Raw genomic sequence first — 23,780 nt, 5'->3', positions numbered from 1 at the left:
TGAATCATTTGAACGGGTTCGGCCAAAAAAGAATAAAATCATTTTGGTCAATTAATTAATTTCTTTTATTTATTGAATTTTTATACTCTAGTACAGCCGTCAATTACAATAAAAACTGTTCTATAACGTAAAAAATAAATATTGATAAACCCATAAAATGATACACTCGTTTTTTAGAGATTAAATCATAATAACAGTTCAATTCAATATCATATATTTTTATGAATCGATTCTTTTTTTTTTAATTTATATTATTTATTTAGCAAAGAGAGGAAATTTTTATTTATTAAAAAAGAACATGAAGCATTTTTTTGACATAAAAATCCGTCAATTTAAAAATGAAAAATAACTATCTATAAATATATGAATACAGTTGATAACCAATCGATGTTGAAAACATACAGATGAATTGACACAATGTTGAGAGGCCTCAGGAAATTACACTCCGGATCGTAGAGACAATACATGAAGATCAATCGTACAATTCACTTTGAAAGTCTATAGATAACAGTCATCCGTTATAAGCCTGTGATATTTGAAAAAAAATATTTTTTTTCTATATTTTTATATCCCTCTATTCAATTGGCTATTTTTTTCCTATTGTTTTTTTTTGTCATTACTATTATTATTATCATTATTTTTATTTGTCGTATTGCTAATTACGGTAGTCGATTTATGGTCTGTGTTCTCTATGTTCATGACCGGTTTCCACCTACAATTCGTGCGAACTCGCTTGTTCATGTGAATAGTAGTACACAAAGATACCTAACCATTGGCCCTTGTCAGACCCCGCACACCCCCTAGAGTCATATAGATAACATTGATACTATATGTACCGTAGGTTAAGGAGTTTAGTATAGATACTAAATGTACAAGTAACAGAACTTCCATTTGCTTTATTTAAGCGCCTTTGAAGACACTTTGTAACCACTAAAGGATTATCCTTTACTGTGTCAAAATATACCATAAATTATTAACAGAATTAAACATGCAATATTATATATATGCTCATACACTGTAAAGAGAACGGTGTTAAAAATGGACGCAATTTAACACTACGCGGTGTTAAAATGTAATAACACCGGTGTAGATGGTGTAATTTGACAGTGTTAGATCAGTGTGAAAAAAAATTCCACGAATAGAAATTAGAAAAAAAAAATGTAATAGGGGAAGGGGGGGGGGGGGGGGGGGGGGGCAAAATGGGCCCCTTAAGAAAAAAATTTTCAAATCCTCAGATTTTTTAAGTTGTTTTACTTTTTTTGACTCCCTTGCCAAGTATTTGACCTTGATTTGTTCTGTTCATTAAAAATAAAAAATTAAAAAATGTGGGGCAAAATGGGCCCTCTCAAAAAATTTTATGATGTGAGTTTTCCAGCTTGTTTCACTTTTTTTTCCTTCTACTGAGTTTTTGGTGTTAATTTGCTGTGTCTATCAAAATTAAAAAATCCTAAAAAGTTGGGTAAAACGGGCCCCCAACAAAACTCAATGTATGTTTCTCGCTTGTTTTATGTTTTGAAACTTTTTGCTATGTATTTAGTATAAAAAAGAGTTGATAGTGAAGATTTGGACCTCAAAATACCTTAATTCAAAGTTTTCTGTTGGATTACTATTCGATTAATTCGAAAAATTGAATTTTAGTTAGTAATGCTGTTGAACTCGTGACCTAGTTTGCCTCTTATCATAATTCTTTAATCATTTCTGTTAAAAAAATTTTAGGAACCCGTTTGGCTAAAAAATATTCGTAGGTTTTCAAAGTCTAGGCAGCCGATGTTACCCTTTCATGTTAAAAATTTGGGGGGGGGGGGGCATTTTTCCCCAGGGTCCATTTTGCCCTTCCATCCTCTACTTATAAAAAAATATAAAAATTTAATGAATTTTATCTGGAGGAAATTTCAATTTATGTTATACGTATTTTATTTAAAAATTACACAATTTTCCACCCACAATTTCAATCATCAATAATTTAACTAATTAATAAAAACACTTTAACTGTAATAATCGAGTAAGTAAAAATATTCACAAAGTATAATATTTTAACACCAGTAAAGAATATTTACACCGGCGGCTGTGTTATTTTAACACCGCTTTCGATGTTGAAATTGAACACCAAAAATTTTAACACCTATACCGCTTGGACTTACCCCGGTTTTTTTTTACAGTGTATAATTATCTATTTGCAATAAACCCCTGTCATAAAAAAAAGTTATACAAAACGAAATAGAACAGAAAGCCTCTGCGATAAATTGAATCTCTCTTTGCTGTAAGAATTTCAGAATTACATTTATCTCATTGAATTTAAATTGCTGACTCTCCCGTAAACATCTTCTTACATTTATATTTATAGTTAAGAGGATTTTATAAAAAAAATTATAATGAATAAAATTATTATAAACCCACTTCTATTATAAAATAATTTTCTTTGTATTGAAGTATATGAAAAAAAATAATAATATTGAAATATATTGTTTTCGCAATTATTTTAAAATAAAAATCATTTATCTTGAAGGAAAGTAGAAAAAAGTTATATACTTGTGAAGGGAATTTAATTTATTTCAATTGGTAGTAGTGCTCAAATATAAGAGGACAGTCAGAGCAATTATTTATTATGCATGATTTCAGACTTTTTTATTCTACTTCTTTGATCTTTCACAAAGTCTTGGAGTAGTCATATAGTCTGAGAAAATAAAGTAACTTAAAAACGAAGGATTCCTCAAGGTCTCATTACATTAAAGTTTAATTTGCATAGTGGAAAATAAAAAGTCTTATCTGAGTGTGAAATCTCACGGGAAATGTTTTGTTACTTTTTTCTACAAGATCTTCGAGCTTGATTCTAAGATTTATTCAAGTTATTTCACGTACATGTTTATTATTGCCTTTGAATATTTATTTAATTTTTGATTACATTCTCAACTTGCGTTTTTTTTTAATTTCCCGCTAAAAAAATTGCAAATTTTTTAAAAAAGGGAAGTTATTGGATTCAGTCCGATTTTCGAAAATTGAATTTTCATTAGATGTCGACGTTTTGAAGTCCTAGGAAGCTATTCTAATTATTCCCGGATGGACGTCCGTGTGTATGTGTGTGTGTGTGTGTGTGTGTGTGTGTGTGTGTGTGTGTAAACTTTTTCTGTCCGACGATATCTTTGGAACGAATCAACCGATCTGAACGTACTTGGTGGCAATCGAAAGGGCTCACCAAAACTTAGAATTTATTAGATTTTGGGGTAAATCGGTCACGTAGTTTTCGAGTTATACGAAGAAAAAAAATTAAAAATTTTTTTTGTTTTTGGTTTTCTTGCGTATAACTTATAAACCACTTGCCCGATCGCCTCAAAATGTATTCAGTTTTAAGTCTTGTTGAGCTCTTTCGATTGCCACCAAGAACGTTCAAATCGGTTCATTCCATCCAAAGATATCGTCGGACAAAAATTATAATTTTTCAGTGAAGGTATGTTATACTGGCCTAAAAAATTTTTGAGCTTGAAGAGCTCAACAATTTACAAGTAATAATGTTTCCGAGCTCCCTGAGCTCGAAAACAACGGGAAGTATTGGAGCTGGCCCGCAGAGTCCGGCAGTTTTTAGATTTTTTTATAACATCTACAAATGAAAATTTAATCTTGAACTGTGATATTAATTAACACCTTTTTTAAAGGTCACAGCTGAATTTAATTAGAAATAATTGATTTCTTCTGATCGGTTAATAAATTTAAGTTTAATAATTTGCTAATACTTAAAAATTTGATCACGAATTTTGAATAATAATTTAAGTCAGTAAATTTTCTAATTTAAATACATTTGAAGACAGAAAATAATACGAATGTTTTACTAACAATGACATAGAATTAGAAATTTTTTTTCATTTCTATCATCGTGGGGTGTCGATTCCTTGTTAATTCAACTGTTGACTTTCGAACTTTAGCTACATCCCCACTTAAAAGTAATTTATTATCATACAAATAAATACATAATCAAACCTATTCAATATAACTTTCAGCAAAAGTATTATTCATAAAGAAAATTCTTATGCTTTTTTATTTTGCAGTAATGGCTGATGAATATTTGAATAATTAAAAAAAATAATTTATAAATAATTTAATGTAGCTTAGATAATATTTATATCATCTCTCACGATGCAGATGATCACATTATACACTAAATATTAACTGAAAGACATTTTGTAATGGTGTCATTACAAAATTTTCGCCCACGTTTAGCTATTAAACTCATGACCATAAAGTTCACAGCGTAATTTATATAATACATAGTTATATTTTAGTGACACGTATATGATCTTTCTTCATTTACCAAGTTATTGAAATAAAATTTATTCAATAGATGTCATAAAAACTTATGACATCAATTGAATAGGTCACTTCAAAACTTCAACTTTTTTTTTTTTAAATCAAGGTAAAAGGCCTAGTACCCGATTACTCCATGTATTGGTATATCTATATTTAGTAAAAACCAGTAAATATAGATATACAAATATATGAGTGATCGGGTACTAGGTCTTTTACCTTAAATTTGTTAAGAATAATTAGTAAAAATTTTTTTTGTATAGAAATATTAGATATAGGGTAGAGGTACCATTTTTGGCCACTGTTCCATTTTTGGGCATTTAATCCCTTATTTTAATTAATGAAAAAGTGGAAAATAAAATTTTCATTCTAGTAGTGGGATAGAACGGCTGCCTAATTTCAAAACACAGTAAGTGACAAATTTTTCGAAATTGATTTTTTAGTATTTTTAGTTCCAGTGGAGTCTTGCGAAGATGATTCGATGCATATTTCAAAAATTTTATTTTTGTCAGTTACGGTGTTTTGAAATTGCGCAGCCGAGAAGTATCTTTAGACGTATTTAAAAAATTGATTATTTTATTGGGTCTTTTACAGATTATTTTATTTGAATTTTTTAAGTGTCCAAAACTGTTCCTGAAGTGGCCAAAAACGGTACCTCTACCCTATATCAATTGAATTATGTTTTTACACTGTAAAAATTAGGGAGTGAATTCGGATTGATTGAGAATTTCACTTAAATCTGAATTCACTCCGCCACTTGGAGATCCGGGGTTTCAGAAAAAAATTACTTTGCATACGGTGTAAATAGGGAGTTTATTTTTCCGGCGGCGTGATCTAGATTTTATTTAAATCCACATTCACTCCGATTCGTAGTTTTAATATTTAAATAGGAGCGAATTTCTCTCCAAGTTGGAACTTCAAAGTTAAAATAAACTCCCCTTCGAAGTGAATTTTACTCCAAGAAGGTTAAATAAATAAATAGTCATCCGCTCCGCATTCACTCCGGATTTAATCCGTAAATTTGTTAGTATATTACTGACAAGTAGTTTTTTTTTGTTTATGTGATTTTTTAGCAAAGATTACAATCATAAAAAGATTTTTTTCTGATATTATAAATAAAAAAAGAAGTTATTTTAATGTTTTAGGGATTCCATGTTATTCAAAAAATCGGTCTACCCTTTGGAGATAGAGCATAAAAATATATATAACGTTTAGCCGGATATAAACGTAGGAGACATCGGACCATCACATTTGATATGCGATAGAACTCGCGCGTAGATTAGGGTTCAAAATTCTGTTCATGCAAAAAAAAATAAGTAAGGGAAGAGACCAAATACCCGATTAGGGAACTAGTACTCGATCACTCTCTGAATTTGTATATTCACTAAATTTTACTAAATATAGATATACAAATACATGAGTTATCGGGTACTAATTCCCTGATCGGGTACTAGGTCTCTCTACCTTATAAGATGTTAAGAATATTTAACTAATAAATATAAATATAAACAAATTAAAAACTACTAGACATATATAAACATTTTATTCTGACTATAACAATAATTATATATGAATTCAATTTCAATAACTTTTCTACAATCTATATTTAGTTATTTCAATCTATTTTTTTGAGTGAAATTCAATCAACAATTTTTTTTTTTACCTATGGCACTTTCTACTCCATCCGATCAAGTTGGTTTATTGTATTTATTTTTATTAAAAAAGTTTTGTTTCGTTGCTTTGAAAATAAAGTTCGACATCACAGCTGAGACAGTTCAAATTATAAAAAATTTTTTTTTTAAATAGTTTTAACAATATTTATCTGTTTCTGACTGGATCATTAAAGTATATAGCCATGTATCTGCAAAGTTGCGCAACGTTATACGACGATATCGGTGGGCTGCCGCAAAATTTCGAAACCTCATTAACATCCCTAAAGCCATTACGTGCACTCGGGCAAATGCCAAGGCTCCCTCGAACCCTATGCTCATATACTCATTCTGCATACAGAATAGCTTCGGTTGCACTGAGAGTAGTAGAGATAGAATTCAAGAGAATAGACACGGGAGCCAGCAGAACCACTTATTTGCACTCCGATGCACATTTCTTTCTCTCGTTTTTATTATTGTCAAATGCTCTGCTTTGTCATTATTTATTTTACAATCTCTTTTTCTTCTGAAATTATCTTTTTCATCTTAATATCATTCGTACATAGACAGAATATATGTTACTTGAACATATAAATTAATTAATAATGTTCAAAAATTTTTATGGCTGATAAATATTTTTTTTTATTTTGTTTAAGGATGCAAAATTTGGAGTGACGTTTGTCCACGTAAAACTCGACCTCCGAGAATTGGTGATATCCCAAAGTAAGTTTTAATTTAATATAGATTTTATATCAATAGTTAAAAAGTCTTTTTTTTTTTTTTTATTTCAATTTTTTTTTATTATTCAGACACGTGGAACGAAAAAATCAATAGTTCTCTCGTGGGAATGAAATAATTCATGTGAGAATTAAGTAAAAAAATTTTAGTATTTGCGAATAAATATATATATTTATATATATTCGACTTATAAAACGCGAAATATTAACAAACAAATAAGGAAGCTCATTAAATAACTTTATTTATTTAGAATACCCATACAAAAAAAATATGTATCCGGGAAAATCTGCATATATGCGACTCATACAAAAATATATGTCTCATATTAGACTATAAAAATGTTGACATGCAAGAGCTTACGAATTTCACATAATTTTTTTAAAAAACTGGGAAGTCTACAGTTTCCGTGGCGCCACCAAATGATCGCGAATTCTTGTAGAACTCGACGAAATAAGACTTTTTTTCAAATAGCTATAACTTCTTCAAAAATGGACTAATTCAGACGTTTTTTTTTTTTTCAAAATTTTCGTCTTCAAATGCACTTTCCGGAAAAAAATACATCAAAATTAAAGATATTAAAATCTATGAAATATTTAACTTTTTTGAAAAAGTCGCATTTTTCTCGAAATTCATTTTTCTCAAAAAGTAAGCGAGATATCGAAAAATTTTATTGTTTAAGAAAGTCTTATTTCATCGAGTTCTACAAGAATTCAGGGTCATTTAGCGGTGCCACGGAAACCTTAGAATCCCCAAAAAAGTACAAAAAATCTGTCTATCGGTTGACCCTGCGGGCCAGCCCCAAAACTTCCCGCTGTTTTCGAGCTCCTCGAGCTCGAAAACATTGTTGTGGATACATTTTCGAGCTCTTCGAGCTCGAAAATACTTTAGTGTACCATTGTTTTAAAAAAAATACTTTAGTGTGCCATTGTTTTAAAAAAAAACCGATTTTAGCATTTCTTTCTCCCACGATATCTCAGGAATGAATTGACCGATTTTTATGGTTGCCGCGGCAATCGGCGTATTTTATTGAGTTCTAGAGCTGATAAAATTTTGAAATTGTTTGGTTCAGTTGTTTCGAAGATATTCGCAAAAAACTGTTTTTTACCATTTCTTTCTCCCGCGATAACTCTCGAACGAATTATCTGATTTTGATGATTGAGGCGGCAATCGACGTGTTTTATTGAGTTCTAGAGCTGATTAGATTTTGAAGTTGATCGTATAAGTCGTTTCTGAGAAATCAATAAAAAACTAAAATAAAAAAAAATTTTTAATTCTTATTCTTTGTATAACTTGTAAACTGCATGACCGATTTACCCCAAAATCTAATCAAGACTAAGTTTTGGTGAGCTCTTTCGATCGCCACTAAGTACGTTCAAATCGGTTCATCCGTTCCAAAGATATCGTCGGACAAAAAAAAGTTCACACACACACACACACACACACACGGACGTCCACCCGGGAATAGTCAGAATAGTTTCCTAGGACCTCAAAACGTCGACATCTGATGAAAACTCGATTTTCGAAAATCGGACCGAAACCAATAACTTCCCTTTTTTGAAAATTTGCAATTTTCTTAGCGGGAAAGTAAAAAAATATCGGACTTTTTTCGATACATCCTGAGATTGGTAATAACTATAAATGTATAAATTTTTGAAAGCTTTTCACAGTTTTCAATGCACTTACATTTTCAAGTAGATTTAATTTTAGCATTAACTGTTATCATTAAAAGCTGCATATATTTATATAAATTCTTCAAGGATACCTATTACGATAACAAGTCTTTGTTTTTATCTGATTTATTTCTATTTTTTCCTCTTTCTTCACTTAGGCATATATTCCTCTTTTTGCACGATGTACCCGTGTGTATTGACTTGCGAATAGATATTTCTGTATTACTCCACCAGCTTATGTCTGCCGAATCGATAATACATTGACCGCAAAAAGATCAAAACATTATTGAACTTTTTATTGAATAATAAATAAAACTACATGGAAAGAAAATTATGGAAACGGTTCCCATAATTCTATAAAATTTTTTCCTATACCAACATAGGAAATATGGCCATAAATTATGAGAGTAGTTCCTATAATTATAGGAATATTTCCCATAATTATAAGAACAGTTCCTATAATTATGGGAATGCTACCCATTACATTATAGAAATGATTCTTATAACTACAGGAATGGTTCCTATAATTTATAGGAATTGTTTCTATAATATTATGGGAATCATTCCCATAATATATGGGAATGAACCCTATATTTTATAGGAATCATTCCCATAAATTACAGGAACCATTCCCATAATATTATAGGAATGGTTCCTATAATAGTATGGGAACTATTCCCATAATATTATAAGAAAAATGGTTCCCATAATGCTATTGGAATAGTTCGTATACTATTCTGGGAATCATTCCCATAATATTATGGGAATAGTTCCCATACTATTATAGGAACCGTTCCCATATTGGTGTAAGATCTATTCCCATACTATTATGAGAATGGTTCCCATAATGGTATGGAAACTATTCCCATACTATGATGGGAACTATTCCTATAATGCATAGTAAAAGTTCCAATAATTTACTTCCCGTGTAAATGTTTAATTATACTTTATAATTTAATAACAATTATTAATTATATAATCCTTTACTAGTTAATTAGTAAGTACATCGACTAACAGGAAGTTCCATTTGCTTCATTTAAGCTTCTTTGAAAATACTTTTTAAATACTAAAGGATTATTTCTACTGCATCACAGTATAATATAAATTATTAACAGAATTGAGTATGCGACATTATAGACATATTAGACCGATTATAAAAATTCGACTATTTTTGTTTTTCAAGGACACACTCAGAAGTTTCAGTAGGATAAAAGAAGACGCCTGTCAAATTTTGAATATTAATATTAAGTACTCTCTGATTGCGATTTTTTATTTCCCATTTAAATAACATGGAAAAAAAAATTTTAAGTTTGGAATTTTATACCTCGGTAATGGCGTATTGTACAATTGTTAACTAAACCCAGAATACATTTTTGTAGGTAATTTAATGCCATACAAAAAAAGTATCTTACGATTTTTTGATAAATTCATCTGTTCAAAAGTTACTGAAGCTTGACGCCAAATTTATAGTTAATTTTGAGATCTTTTTACTTTTCCAGCGGAACTGTCAGACTTATCACAAAATGTTACAGAATCTTTTTTTTAGACAATTTTATTTCCTACAAATTATCTTCCATAAAGATTTTCAAATTCTGCATAATTTTCTAGTTATTTCGGCTTTAACCCGTCAGCACTCCCGTGGTTTTTAGTGTCTCGCTTGCACTACAGCGACATCCTATAAGTTGAATAGTGTCTTGTTAGCAAAATGCTCATAACGGGAGTGCTGACGGGTTAATGTCAAGCTCTGGAAATTAATCAGAACATTTTTTTTTTTTCTAGGGCTTTGCATTAAAATGAAAATAACTAGAAAGTGATGCGTAATTTTAAAAAACTTGATAAGAAATAATTAAAATAAAAATAGTAGGTTTTTTTTTAATCGGTCTAATATGTATACATATGTGTTAGGTATATATAAGTAATATTATATATAAATTGGTTTAAGTGAAAAGCAGCGTACGTTAATCGATGTTTAGTAAAGGAAAACTGTTGCCTCATCAAGCTTTTTGCAGGAACACGTTTATTAAGTTCAATAGAGCACATCAAAGCTCGATCATCGTAAATATCTATTTTTGTTTATTGAAGGTCGTCTATAAACTTTTTCCTGATTCTCATACCCTTATCTGAAAGTACTGTCCAATAATACATATGTTCATTCAGCTGAGACAATTTCTCGATTTATCAATTACGTAACTTTCGTAATTTACTTATTATATTTAAAAGTATTAATAAATTCAATTATTTACACATGAAAAATATAATAGAATAGAATATGAATAAAGAATATCAAGATAAAACAAAAAATATGACAGATCATTTATATAGATATTGTATGATTTTTATTTTCTCACGGTATTTAACATTGTCTTGACTTTAGCGAAGAGTCACGATTTTCGTTCAGCTTTTTTTATTTTTTTTTATCTAGTAGTATAACTAAAAATAAATAACTTGATAATATTCAAGGTAGAATCGCGTGTCTGATATACACCAGACAATTTTTTTTTTAAAAACTTGTTAATTTTGAAATTAATCAAAAGTTTTAAGCAAAAAATTTTAAACTCTTCAAAAGTTAATAACTTCAAGTAGAGCGAAAAGTATTTTAATATAATTACTTACACTGCAAAAAATTTGCGGATTAAATCGGGAATGAATGTGGAGGGAAAGGGATTTTCTTTCAATATTGAAACTTCGGTTGGAGTGAATATGGACTTAAATTAAATTCACATCACTCCGAAATCACTCCGCTGGAAAAACGAACTCCCTATTTACCCCGTATACGGAGTAATTTTTCTCAAAAACTCCGGAACTCTGAGTGAAATCAGATTGAAATAAAATTCGTAATCACTCCGAATTTACTCCTGATTTTTTACAAAATACAAAGACAATAAATAACTATTATTTTATCTTTGTATAGATTTAATTGACGTGTCATATAAATTATAAATGAGATATAAAAATTAACTGTAGATACACTGTAAAAAATTTCGGTGTAGAAATGGACCCGGAGAACTTTACACGGCCGTGTAGTATGAAATTCTTTCGGTGTAAATTTTCCATCCGGGTAATTTTAACACGGTGTAATCTACTTTTTTTACACCATTCCGTCACTGTAAAAAGAGTGGTGTTAAAAATGGACTCATTTTAACTCCGCCTGGTGTTAAAATGAAATTACACTGGTGTAGGAGGCGTAATTCGGCGGCTTTAAATACCGGTGTAAAATCTGGGTAACCGGTGCAAAAGCGGTGTAAACTGCGTCCGCTTGGAGTATTAAATTTAAAGATTATAAAACACAAAAAATGTCAGTTCTTTATGAAAATTAATATAAAATATCATTTATTAACAAGTATAGTGATCGAGTAAGTAAAAATATTCACAAAGTAAAATATTTTAACACCGATCTAGAATATTTACACCGGTGGCGGCGTTATTTTAACACCGGGGAATTTTTTTTAACACCTTTACAGAATATTTACACTGGCGGCAGCGTTATTTTCACACCGCTTTCGGTGTTGAAATTTAACACCGCGGATTTTAACACCTACACTGCTTGGACTTACCCCGGTGATTTTTTACAATGGTGTTACTCGTTGTAACTTTTTATTAACGAGCAATAAACGATCATCGAATATTTTTAACTACTTAATCAATAACTACCTTAATTTTATTTAGATATTAAATAGTATTTTAAACATCTAAATATTTTCATGATTCATTTTTTTAACGCAAAATTATCATAAATTATACACTGTAAAAAATCATCGGGGTGTCCAAGCGGTGTAGGTGTTAAAATTAGCGGTGTTAAAATAACGCCGCCACCGGTGTAGATATTCATTAACGGTGCTAAAATATTATACGTTGTGAATATTTTTACTTACTCGATCACTATTCTTGTTAATAAATGATATTTTTTATTAATTTTCATTAAGAACTGACCTTTTTTTTTGTTTTATAATCCTTAAAGTTAATACTCCAAGCGGACGTTATTTACCCCGCTTTTACACCGGTTTTACTCCACTTTTACACCGGTTGTTTTAACACCAGTGAATTACTCCTCCTACACCGGTGTAATTTCATTTTTACACCGGGCGGAGTTAAAATGGGTCCATTTTTTAACACCGCTCTTTTTACAGTGTACATTTACAGATTTTGGCGGTGTAAAAATTTTAAATTCACGCCGCTTCAATTTAACACCGAAGTTGGTGTAATATTCACACCAAAATTGTTACACCGAGACATTCACACTACACCGGGTCTAAAAATTTTTTTTACAGTGTAGATTAATATTACATCAATCTAGATAAAGTCTGTAATTTTATTGACTGACTTGAAAATATTTAAAGCATAAAAGGAATTATTTTTTTCTTAAAAAAAATACGCGTTTAAAATTTATCACCTGCTGTTTACCAAAATAGTGTTTTGATAATTAAGCACAATCATGTATATTTGTCTAATACTTCCTGGTAGTAAAAGAGGAAAAAAAACATAAAAGTAAAACTAATACGTCATTACTAATGATAACGAAAAACATTAAGATAATATACTGTTAAGTAAACGAACGTTATAATTACAAATTAATTTATTTTTTATTATCACTTGAAAAAAAAAATATCAACTTTTAACCGATAAAATTAAAAACTAACTTACTTGTATACTAATAAAGTTTACTAAAGTAAACAAAAAATTTATTTTTACAAAAAAAAATACATGATTAATTAAAAATATGATTTTACGTATAATTAAAATTAACATATTTCAGTGATACTTAAAATTACCAAGATAAAAATAAGTTAAAAATAGAAAATTAACTCAATCGAGCTTAAATTGTCGCGTGCTTATGCAGAATGCTTTAATAGTTCGTACGTTAACTTATAAGATTCAAATGGTGCTTTTGTGCAGCAATACAAGGTTATTGAGTACTTGAACAGCAGACTTTACTTTAGTTTATGTTTGTTTAGTTCTTGGTCAAGGTTCTCCAGCCAATTGTTGTATAGTAACTCAGGTGTATCGTTTTATTTCCATGACGTGTTCATACGCGTTCACATTAATTTACTTTAGTGCCCCTTATTAACGAACCGCCTGAAGGATTTTAGTATCTAGATATATGTATATTTATCGGGATAATTAAAAGATATATCTTATTTCACAATGGAGTGATCAATCAACTTATCATAAGAATTCAAGAAAATAAAAATCTTTAAATATTTAATATAACATAGTTCATAATGTCAATTACATCATATACATATGAAATATATCAAAATTCAAAGGATCATATTTACATATTTTAGTTACATTACATTCGGTATTGATTACGGTAATACGATATTGAGGGAAACTCTATAGGATATCATTATTATTTCCAAAATAATGTGAGAGATCATTTTACAAGTGAGATATGGTATTATTACTGTTATATGAGTAAGAACGATTATTATTATTATTATTATTATTTGATGGTGAATTTACTCAACGACCAGTTTTGTCTATATTTGTTGTTAAAGGAATCACGGCTTTCCTGGTCTACTTAATTGACAAAATATTATTTAGATTCTATTCATCGCATAAGTGATTACATCCCGGGTCAAAAATGAAACTTGATTCAGGCTTGCTTCACCTTACTTTCTTTTGAAGTTATCGATTTGCCGACGATTTTTCGATAAGATCTCGACTTTTTCGACTTAAATTAAATTTTTTTCAACTTTTCGAACTTTTTTCATCTTAGTTTCAACTTATTCGTACTTTTTGATCTTAGTTTGAACTTATTCGTCTTTACTTCGAACACGATAGTCATTCACCTTACTTTTGACTTGCTGAATCAAGTCGAAAAAAAGTTATTTTTACGCCTTACTTCTGCCTTAATATATAAAAATTATTTCACCTTTTATTTTGAATTTTTCATCTTAAAATCTAAGTCGAATAAGTCTAAACCAAGTCAATTTCGACTTGATTTCAACTTTTTCGTCTTAAATCGTGTCTAAGTAAGCCAGTTAAGTCTAAACCAAGGCGAAAACTCAATGTATTTCATATCTCCGTAAAAAAAAGTCGAGTTCGTCTTGTAAAAAACGGCTCCAAATTTAGACTTGGTAAACCAAGTCTAAATCAAGTTTTATTTTTGACCCAGGATGTGGATTAATAAGTCTAGTGCGCACTGCAACGCCATACATCAATCGAATAGAATCCAAGTCTTAAAAATGTTATTATTTAAACGGTTTCGTCCCGAAGGCTTGGATTCTATTCGATTAATGTATAGCACACGCAGAGAATTTTACGGTATTTTTTGCATCAAAAATTTATAGAAAAATTACTATAGTCATAGTAACTTGAGGACAGTATGGAATTATTGTACAAATTACCGATACTGTAGAAATTTTTAAAATACATCAAACAGAATTTACAAGGTGCATTGTAATTTTGACAAAGCAACAGATTAAATTTATACTAACTGCATACTAAATATTCTGATTAAACTTAATAAATTTGACTATACAGTTGGTATAAATTTTATATGTTGTTTTGTCAAAATTACAATGCACCTTGTAAATTCTGTTCGATGTATTTTAAAAATTTTTACAGTATCGGTAATTTGTACAATAATTCCATACTGTCCTCATGTTACTATGACTATAGTAATTTTTCTATAATTTTTTTATGCAAAAAATACCGTAAAATTATCTGCGTGTATTGCAGTGCGCACTAAAATTATTAGTCCACACACTGATAGATAAAATGATAAACATCATTTATTAAGTACAAAAAACTGATGTTTAAGAAATGATTTCTTAAATACTAAGAAATCTTTTCAAATGCTAAGAAATCCTTCTATCAATGCATGTAATCACTCATGCGATGAATAGAATCTAAATAATATTTTGTCAATTAAGCAGACCAGGAAAGCCGTGATTCCTTTAACAACAAAAATTATTATTATTATTATTATTATTATTATTATTATTATTATTATTATTATTATTATTATTATTATTATTATTAAAGTAATTCTAATGTCATCATTATCTATATAGTAGTATAATTATTTTAGTATGTAGTAGGAAAATTGATTTATTTAATAATTTATATATAGAGAAATTATTAATGAGTGATACGTAAGAACTTTGTTGACGATTATTATCATCATTATAATTTACTAATATAAACTATGTTTATTGTGTCAACGTAAGTAGTACAATTTATATAAAACACGTCCTTTGGGGTTTATGAATTCAATTATTCTGATAAATTTGAAAAGTTTATTAAAACTTACAGTAGTAAATAAAGTACTGCATTAAATTATTGTAACCCTGATAACCGATAAACTTCCGATAACCTTCTCACAATAATAAAATAAACTTGAACAATTATTATATATATAGTATGATAAAGATTTTTACAGTTGTAAAAAAAAATAACTCGTACTAATACATACAAAATCCTTATAATATATTATAAGTATATTACTTTTGTTTATATGAGTCATAACATAGCAAGAAAATAAAACTATTTTGTATTATAGGAATTAAAACGCAAAACGTTATCTGAAAAAATAACATTTCAATATAAATGTTGACAACCAAAAATAAAGAAATATTTACCCACAGTCAAAGAGAATGTTGTTAGTAAAGTCACCTATAAATTTTTAAACAAAAAGTCAATTCTGGTTCTTTTCCTACAGACATTTACGTGTTCAACTATAAATATATATACGAATGTCTAAAAAGTTACAACCATCATTACATTAAAATAGAGACCTTATATTTTGAATTTAGACTACTTGCTGTTTGTTTTACTCTATACTGACACAACAACACGTTAACATTCACTAGGTTTCAATTAAACTGCATAAATTCATCTAAATTTCAGTATCAACCAACTCATATACTAAACATATCTTAAAACGTAATTATACATTATTAATTAGTGCATTTACATATTATTTTAATTTATATTCAAAAATAAAAAATAGTAATCTCTGAAAAAAATTTAACAAAACTTTATTTAAATTTATAATTAATATAAGTATATATAGTTCATACTTAAATTTTATTTTACAAATATAGTAAAAAGTATAGAACTTCAAAATCAAAGTTTTAAGTTTAAAAAAAAAAGCTGTTTGCAAGTACTCCAATTTAACTTTTGCAAGAAATTAAAGCTATGATATATTTATTATTTAAAAAATATATTTTTTTAAATTGGTGACTTTTAATTTAAATTTGAATTCAATTTTATTACATATAGAATGACTTATAATAATCGATAGTAATTAAATTTAAATTTAACAATATCGTATAGTTGCATTCAATTATAAATTATAAATTTCCAGTATTATTATTATTATTATTATTATTATTATTATTATTATTATTATTATTATTATTATTATTATTATTATTATTATTATTATTATTATTATTATTATTATTATTATTATTATTATTATTATTATTATTATTAATAATATGATAATATATTTATACTGTTTTACTGTACTTGATATACATAATCCATAACTATAAACAGTGATTATATATGATATGTCGAGGACATATCGGTGTTGCGACGCCGGGGTCGTTGGTTACACCGCGATCGGTGGTGGGAAACACGCGGTCCGAACTCCGCGGGTTCGAATAGCCGGTTGAGACCACGACGGTCAGAGTCTGCCTTCGGATCTAGCGCAGGTCGGAAGAGAGTCTCGGTGCCAGAAATGTTAATAAAAAAAGTGTATACGTTCTGTTTGTGTACACACGTGTCAGTAATTTAATGATTTGTATATTATTAATGTATTTTTATTGACGGTCTACCACGCAATAAAATTTATTTTATATAGATCTAAGAAATAGACTACATTTTAGAAACAATATTCTTTTTCTTTGGCCCGTAGAATTCCTTCAGACGCACTTTAAATTTACGAGTTTCTTTATATTTTTTGGAGTCTATAAATTTGAATGTTGTGAAATTTGTGAACGTGAATTTTGTGTTATTGTGTTTATGTGAAATTTTATAATTTAATTCGTCACTATCACTTATTTTGTGGACCGGATTTTCCATTTATTTATTTTTTCACGGTAAGTAAAAGTATGACGAAAGTATATCGTAAACTTTGTCATAATTTGGGAATGTTGAGGTGTTAAAACTTCTTGCCGAGTGTTGGGAAAGTTTTTTCGAGGTTTATATCAAACTGATGTTAATTTTTTAATGCCCTTCTGTACTTTGAAAAAGTTTGTTTGCTTTTTAGTTATTTATTTAATTAGACTTTACTATTGTTTCTCATTTTTTTTTTTTTGCGCTAAAAAAAAAATATTAAAAGTGGATTTTTTTTGTTCGATCGCGATGTACTTCTTAATTATTCGTTCACAGAAAAACTTTTAAATTTACTTGACTTGAAAATTTATTAACGAAAGGAAAATTGATTTAAAAAAAAATTCATAAATTTTGTTTCTTTTTAGTCGTAATGTTTTTTTTATGGCCGTGCATTTAATGCATGCCAAAAAAAATTAAAATAAAACAAACTTTTGGAAAAGATACAAGACAAAAAATAATAATAATAATAATAATAATAATAATAATAATAATATATGATAGTAATCCAGTATAAAATAATGCATCAAAAAGTTTCATTTAAAAGAAAAAATATAAAAAAACTTCTCATTATGCTTTCATTCTATAAATTTATTTAATATATCAAGTTATTTAAAATTGTAGATGATTATTATACTAACGCCCACATTTTATTAATATTTATTTAGAGCTATTTTCATTATGTGGGATGATAAAAGTATACGTTCGTTATTATTAAACTTTTTTTTATAAAAATTTATTTACAAAGCATAATTATAATAATAAATTTATTTACCCTTGCGGGGGCTGTATATTTAAAGTCAACTCAAATAAATAAAAATTTAGGTATCGTAAATAGTAAGAATCAAGTCAATCGATAAGTGATGAATAATAATAATGACAATGATAGATACTGATAAGGATAAATAAGTAAAAATAATGTTAGTAGAGAGTACATAAATATATTCATATATAGACACGCAAGCACGCGTTGACATTTCTTTCATCTAAATGACTTTTAAATTCATAAATTATAAATACCATTTCAATATATCATTTAATAAAATATTTCATTCTCTCGAGTTGGTAATACAATTTTTTTAAAAATATTCGTTGGTTTTAAATATACTCATTAGTATTAACAAATATAAACAATTCATTATATTTATTCATCAAACGGATACAGAAATTATATATTTCATAACTCGTTACACTAATTATGATTTATGTTTACTACAAATATTATGTCTGTTTGAAACCGGCGGTAATAATATATTTTTTTTTTTTTTATTTCCGAAGAATAATAATGCAATTACTAATTTAATCTGATGCGGAAAAAAATAAATTTTAAAAATTAGTGTTTGAAATTACAACCTGGAACATGGGCGTCAATATAGAGGTTTAACATTTCAAACAATAAATTTTATAATACGTGTCATAAATTTTTAATGTTTGTTACGATTTTTAAAGTTCAAATATCAATTTTTCCATAACGAGTGTGAATGTACCAGACATTAGACAAATTTAAAATTATAAATAATTATAATAAATGATTTAAAAAATAATATATACAAGAAATGCACTTGTTAATTTCAAAATTCTTTAAATGCGCATGTTTTTAAATTTTATTTTATTAATTTTTTGCTCTATTTATTAACAATTTTAAATTTGTCTGATGTCTGCTACATTCACACTCATTTTCCATAGACAATAAATATATAGGGGAAGAGGGGCAAAAGGGGGTACCCCCAAAATTTTATAAAAAAAATTGTTATTTTTTATATGTTTATTAAACATTCCAAAATCACTTTTGTAAATATAATTGAGCATTATTTTGAATATTTTTTGTTGAACTTTTTCGAAAATCGAATGACAGTCAAAAAATTTTAATGGCTTTTGTTTAATGATAAAAACCAATAAAAATTTTTTTTTCCTCCTTTGCATCGAATAATTGTGTAAAATGTAATTTTTCTTTATGTAAATTACTTACAAAAAAATTTAATTTAATCAATTTTATTTATTATGCAGAAATTTTTTTTTTTTACCATTTTTAGGGGGTACCCCATTTTGCCCGCAAAAGTAAAAACTTTTTGTTTAACGGCAACTGAAATTTTTGTTTATTGACTTTGAATATCATTCAAAACAAAAAAAATTAGCGTATTTAAGTCCTCGAAGCCTTAGTATTTCCTTAAGTATCCCGCTTTGCCCCCCCCCCCCTTTCTCTACATTTATCCTCTAATTATTTACGTTTTAATTATAAATTAAAGAATTACTATTTAGAATGCCAACATTTACTGATCACTTTATCATATTACTTGTCATTTCTCAATTTATATGGTCCATTATTTTCTGTGTTATAGTTTTTTTTTTAAATTTATATAAAAGTCAGTATATTTGGATTTCTTTTTAACTTTTTAATAAAAAAACTAACAATTATTTTATGTTATTACGTAATTAGTATATGTTATAATTGAAAAAGTAATGGATATCATATTCCATTTAATAATTGATAAACGCAATGTATAATAATAATGCTCTATACTCATAATAACACTTCATAATAAACACAATATTTTATTTGTTATTCTAAAAGTAAAAAAAAAATTCATTAAAAATAATTATACAAAAAAAAATATATATATTTACACGATAGAATAATTTACATGCATAAGTTATGTAAAAAAATAAAGAATGACACATTCATTATTGCAGTTAACTCATTTTACATTTACTGTAATTGCACATTAAGTATATGTATATTATATATGTATATGTATATTAATGTGAAATAAAGAAGATGAACGATCTGACAACTGTTTCATAGTTTACCATAAAAAAAACCACTGGATTCACGTGGAATTTTTTCCTCCATTTTCGCAAAACCGACTGTCAGTGTAATTAAATTCTTCACATATAAACATTACTTGATGTATTTATATATACATATATATTAACGCAAATATAGAATAGTATAAAAATATCGGCTTGATTATTTGAACCGTGAAATAGAGACCGTGAAAAAAACTAAAAGATGTCCATCGAATTTTAAGATACGAAAATTGTGTTACTTCTTGAGAGTAACTCCCGTTATCTTGAATTTTATTCACGTTCTCTTTTTATATGTGATCTGATGCATTGAAATTCCGATGCCATGTCGATTCCCACAAAATCCGACGGAAAGTATATAATATAACAACTGATGTTACTACATTACTGTGGCTTCTTTGTGGCATGGGTTTTTGTATCACTTGCGTCATTTATAACATATGTTCGTATATGTATTTATATATAGAACATGATGAATTATTATTTGATAATGTATTACATATATAATTCTATATTTATGTCTTACCTACCTATCAAAAAATATTAATACGTCTTATTATCAATTGCATAAGTAAGTAAATCTTCACGGCAATTCAACTGCTTCCTTCGTTTCATATTTTAGATATATATGTAATTGTATCTTTATATTTCGTATTAATATATGGCTCGATTGTCATAAATTTCCAATATTTGCTCCATCAACTTTTGATATTGGAGTCGTTTTATGTCCTATTTAATATCCCGAGATTCTTGCTATTGAAATCCATAAATATCATTGTACATAACATATATTTATCATACAGTCATTTCATACTTTTTGCAGTGGGAATGACGTTAGCATAATATATTACATGAATATATAAAATTTAAAAAGAAAAAGAAAAAAAAATAATTACTCTGAGAGCTGAAATAAAATTAAGTATCAATTCGATCGAGAATTAATCTTGTCCATCTTTTTGGATATTGCGTAATGGTTTTATAGTTGATGGCAACGTGACAAGAATTATATGTTAAAGCTTGACCTTTTCTTTTGCTGAGCATAAAAAATGTGGGGGCGATAGGTGGGTCAAGACTCACGGGACTACTCGATGGGAGATAACAATTTCGTGTTGCATTGGATACTTAAAAAATTCAATAGGAACATACAAGGTCTTGTCGCAGTCCTTTCGTTCAATTGATTCTTTGCTCAGCTGTTTTTTTTTTTTTTTTTTTTTTTTTATTGAATATTTCGCGAGTATTAAAATCAATATCGTGAAGTCTTTTCGACCACAAAAAATTGAAAGTATTCTTTTTATATATACACTGCGTTTCAATGCATGTTAAAAAGTTTTTTCGATTTAATTAATGTCAATATATGCAGTAAGAAAAAATTTTTTTATCAATGCTTGTATTTATTTTTTATTACGCTCATCATTTTTTCAGTCCCATATTAATTAAAAAATAATATTTAATCACTAAAGAATTTTTTTTATGAATTTAGCGGAATATTTTAATACGGAATTACAGGACCATTAGCCTGTCTTGCTCATAACTTCTGATAGACTCGAGGTGAAAGTAAAAAATTACTCAAGGAACGGAATTCCCAAGTGAACCAAAGTAGTCAACGCGATGTTAAAATAAAAAACCGGAGCTCATTAAAAGAAGCTCTGAAGATTGATCAGTAATCACACTCGTAGATCTTGTCATGTTAATAATTATACGATACTATGTTCTATTAACTTACGAGGCCTCAGGGATTATTAAAGTTACTCTCTTCCACGTAACTACAACGTGTAATTTATACCTTTTCCATTGTTTCGGCTCATATTACCCGCATAATAATCCAAATTCATCGTGATAAGTTTTGCTAATAGTTTCTATTTAATTAATAAAAATTTTTTTTATGCGCATTACATTTTTTAATCTTTATTACTATTATTATTATTATTATTATTATTATTAAAAAATATTATTAGTTTAATTAATAGATGTTATAACAAAAAAAAAAATTTGGCACTTCAGATAAATAATTATCGTCGTTATTTTATTTAGACATCCAATAATTACTTAAAATTGATGATTTTCTTAATCACTGGCAGTATTTTGTTATCAGTGAGCTAATCTAATTTCTCTATGCCCTTTCGTTTACTTAGCCGTCGTTTAACTCTGTCAATATTGATAGTTAATTTTAAAATATTTGTGTAATTACATTCCTAGAATTTTTCCACATCGTCGATTTGTTAATAAGAAATAAAACTTAAATTCATTACCGTTTAATGTAATAATTTTCTTCTACAAGATCACTGAATTCTATTAGGTTTAAGTATTCAATCTTTATTTATTATCGGGCAAGTTATTTTAAATACAACTTTATTGTCTTTTTTTTTTGTTAGTAAATATGGAATTTAGACTATAGTATTTTGATATTTTATATCTATTTTGTTAAATTTAAATTATTGATTAATTACCCGTATGAAAAAACATTATATGGTTAAATTATATAAAATCATATATGTTTGTAACAAAAAAATACATGATATATTATATTCCTTATTTGTAACTTATATGTTTTTTATATTAAGCTATATATACATTTACATTTACCTTATAATTTATGGTATTGATATATTTCCTTTTATATTAAAAAAATATAAACTTTTCATACGAAATGAAATATATGGTAGCATTTAATTTATATTATATACGGCACCATACATTTTCTTTGTTATATTTGAGCATATATTCTATTCGGTGTATGTATATGTATATGTATATAGGGGAAGGGGGTAGGGTAGGCAAAACGGGGTAACCCCAAAATTTGATAAAAAAAATTTCATATTTTAAATGGTTTTTAAACATTCCAAAATCACTTCTGTAAATATAATTAAGCGTTACTTAAAATTTTTTTTGATAAACTTTTTCAAAAATCAATCGTCAGTTGAAAAATATTAATGACGTTTGTTTTATGATAAAAACTATTAAAAATTTTTTTTCTTTTTTTGTATTCAATAAATATGTAAAATATAATTTTTCTTCATGTAAATTACTTTTTAAAAAATTTAACTTAATCAAATTCGTTTAAAATCTAGAAATTTTTTTTTTTACCTTTTTTAGGGGGTACCCCACTTTGCCCGCAGAAATGAAAAATTTTTTTTTTCAACGGTAACTGAAAATTTCTTCTATTTACTTTGAATATCATTAAAAAAAAAAAAAGATTTAGCGTATTTGAGTCCTCGAAAACTTGGTATTTCCTTAAGTACCCCCTTTTGCCCCTTCCTCCCCTATATTCGCATCAAATTAACTAATTTATGTATAATAAAAATATAGCTTTCGTATATAACAAGGACATATATTTTTATATATTATAAAAATATATTTTTTGTATATGATTGACATGTGTATTTTATATATGCTAAACATATACGAACTCGTATATGATGAATATTATATTTTTTTATAAAAAAAAAAATACATCAGAAAATATAGTTAAATTGGCCACATATATTTTCTGATATTTATTATATATTTTTACATATTTTTGACCATATATGTTATTTTCATACGGGTATTATTG

The 23,780-nt window shown here is 27.5% G+C and overlaps 1 protein-coding gene across 1 annotated transcript in view; it reads left to right on the top strand.

Annotated features, from left to right (window-relative positions):
* LOC130663444 (probable myosin light chain kinase DDB_G0279831) overlaps positions 1–23,780 on the top strand; it is a 51,623-nt gene that overhangs the window by 9,346 nt on the left and 18,497 nt on the right. Inside the window, exon 3 of the mRNA XM_057462680.1 lies at positions 6,602–6,668. Within this exon, the coding sequence (XP_057318663.1) occupies positions 6,602–6,668 (67 nt within the window). The remainder of the gene's footprint in view (positions 1–6,601; positions 6,669–23,780) is intronic.

The sequence above is a fragment of the Microplitis mediator genome, chromosome 2, assembly GCF_029852145.1.
Source record: "Microplitis mediator isolate UGA2020A chromosome 2, iyMicMedi2.1, whole genome shotgun sequence".
In the NCBI taxonomy this organism is placed as follows: Eukaryota; Metazoa; Arthropoda; class Insecta; order Hymenoptera; family Braconidae; genus Microplitis; species Microplitis mediator.
Note: the sequence above shows the minus strand (reverse complement) of the source record. Positions and strands in the feature narration are given on the sequence as shown.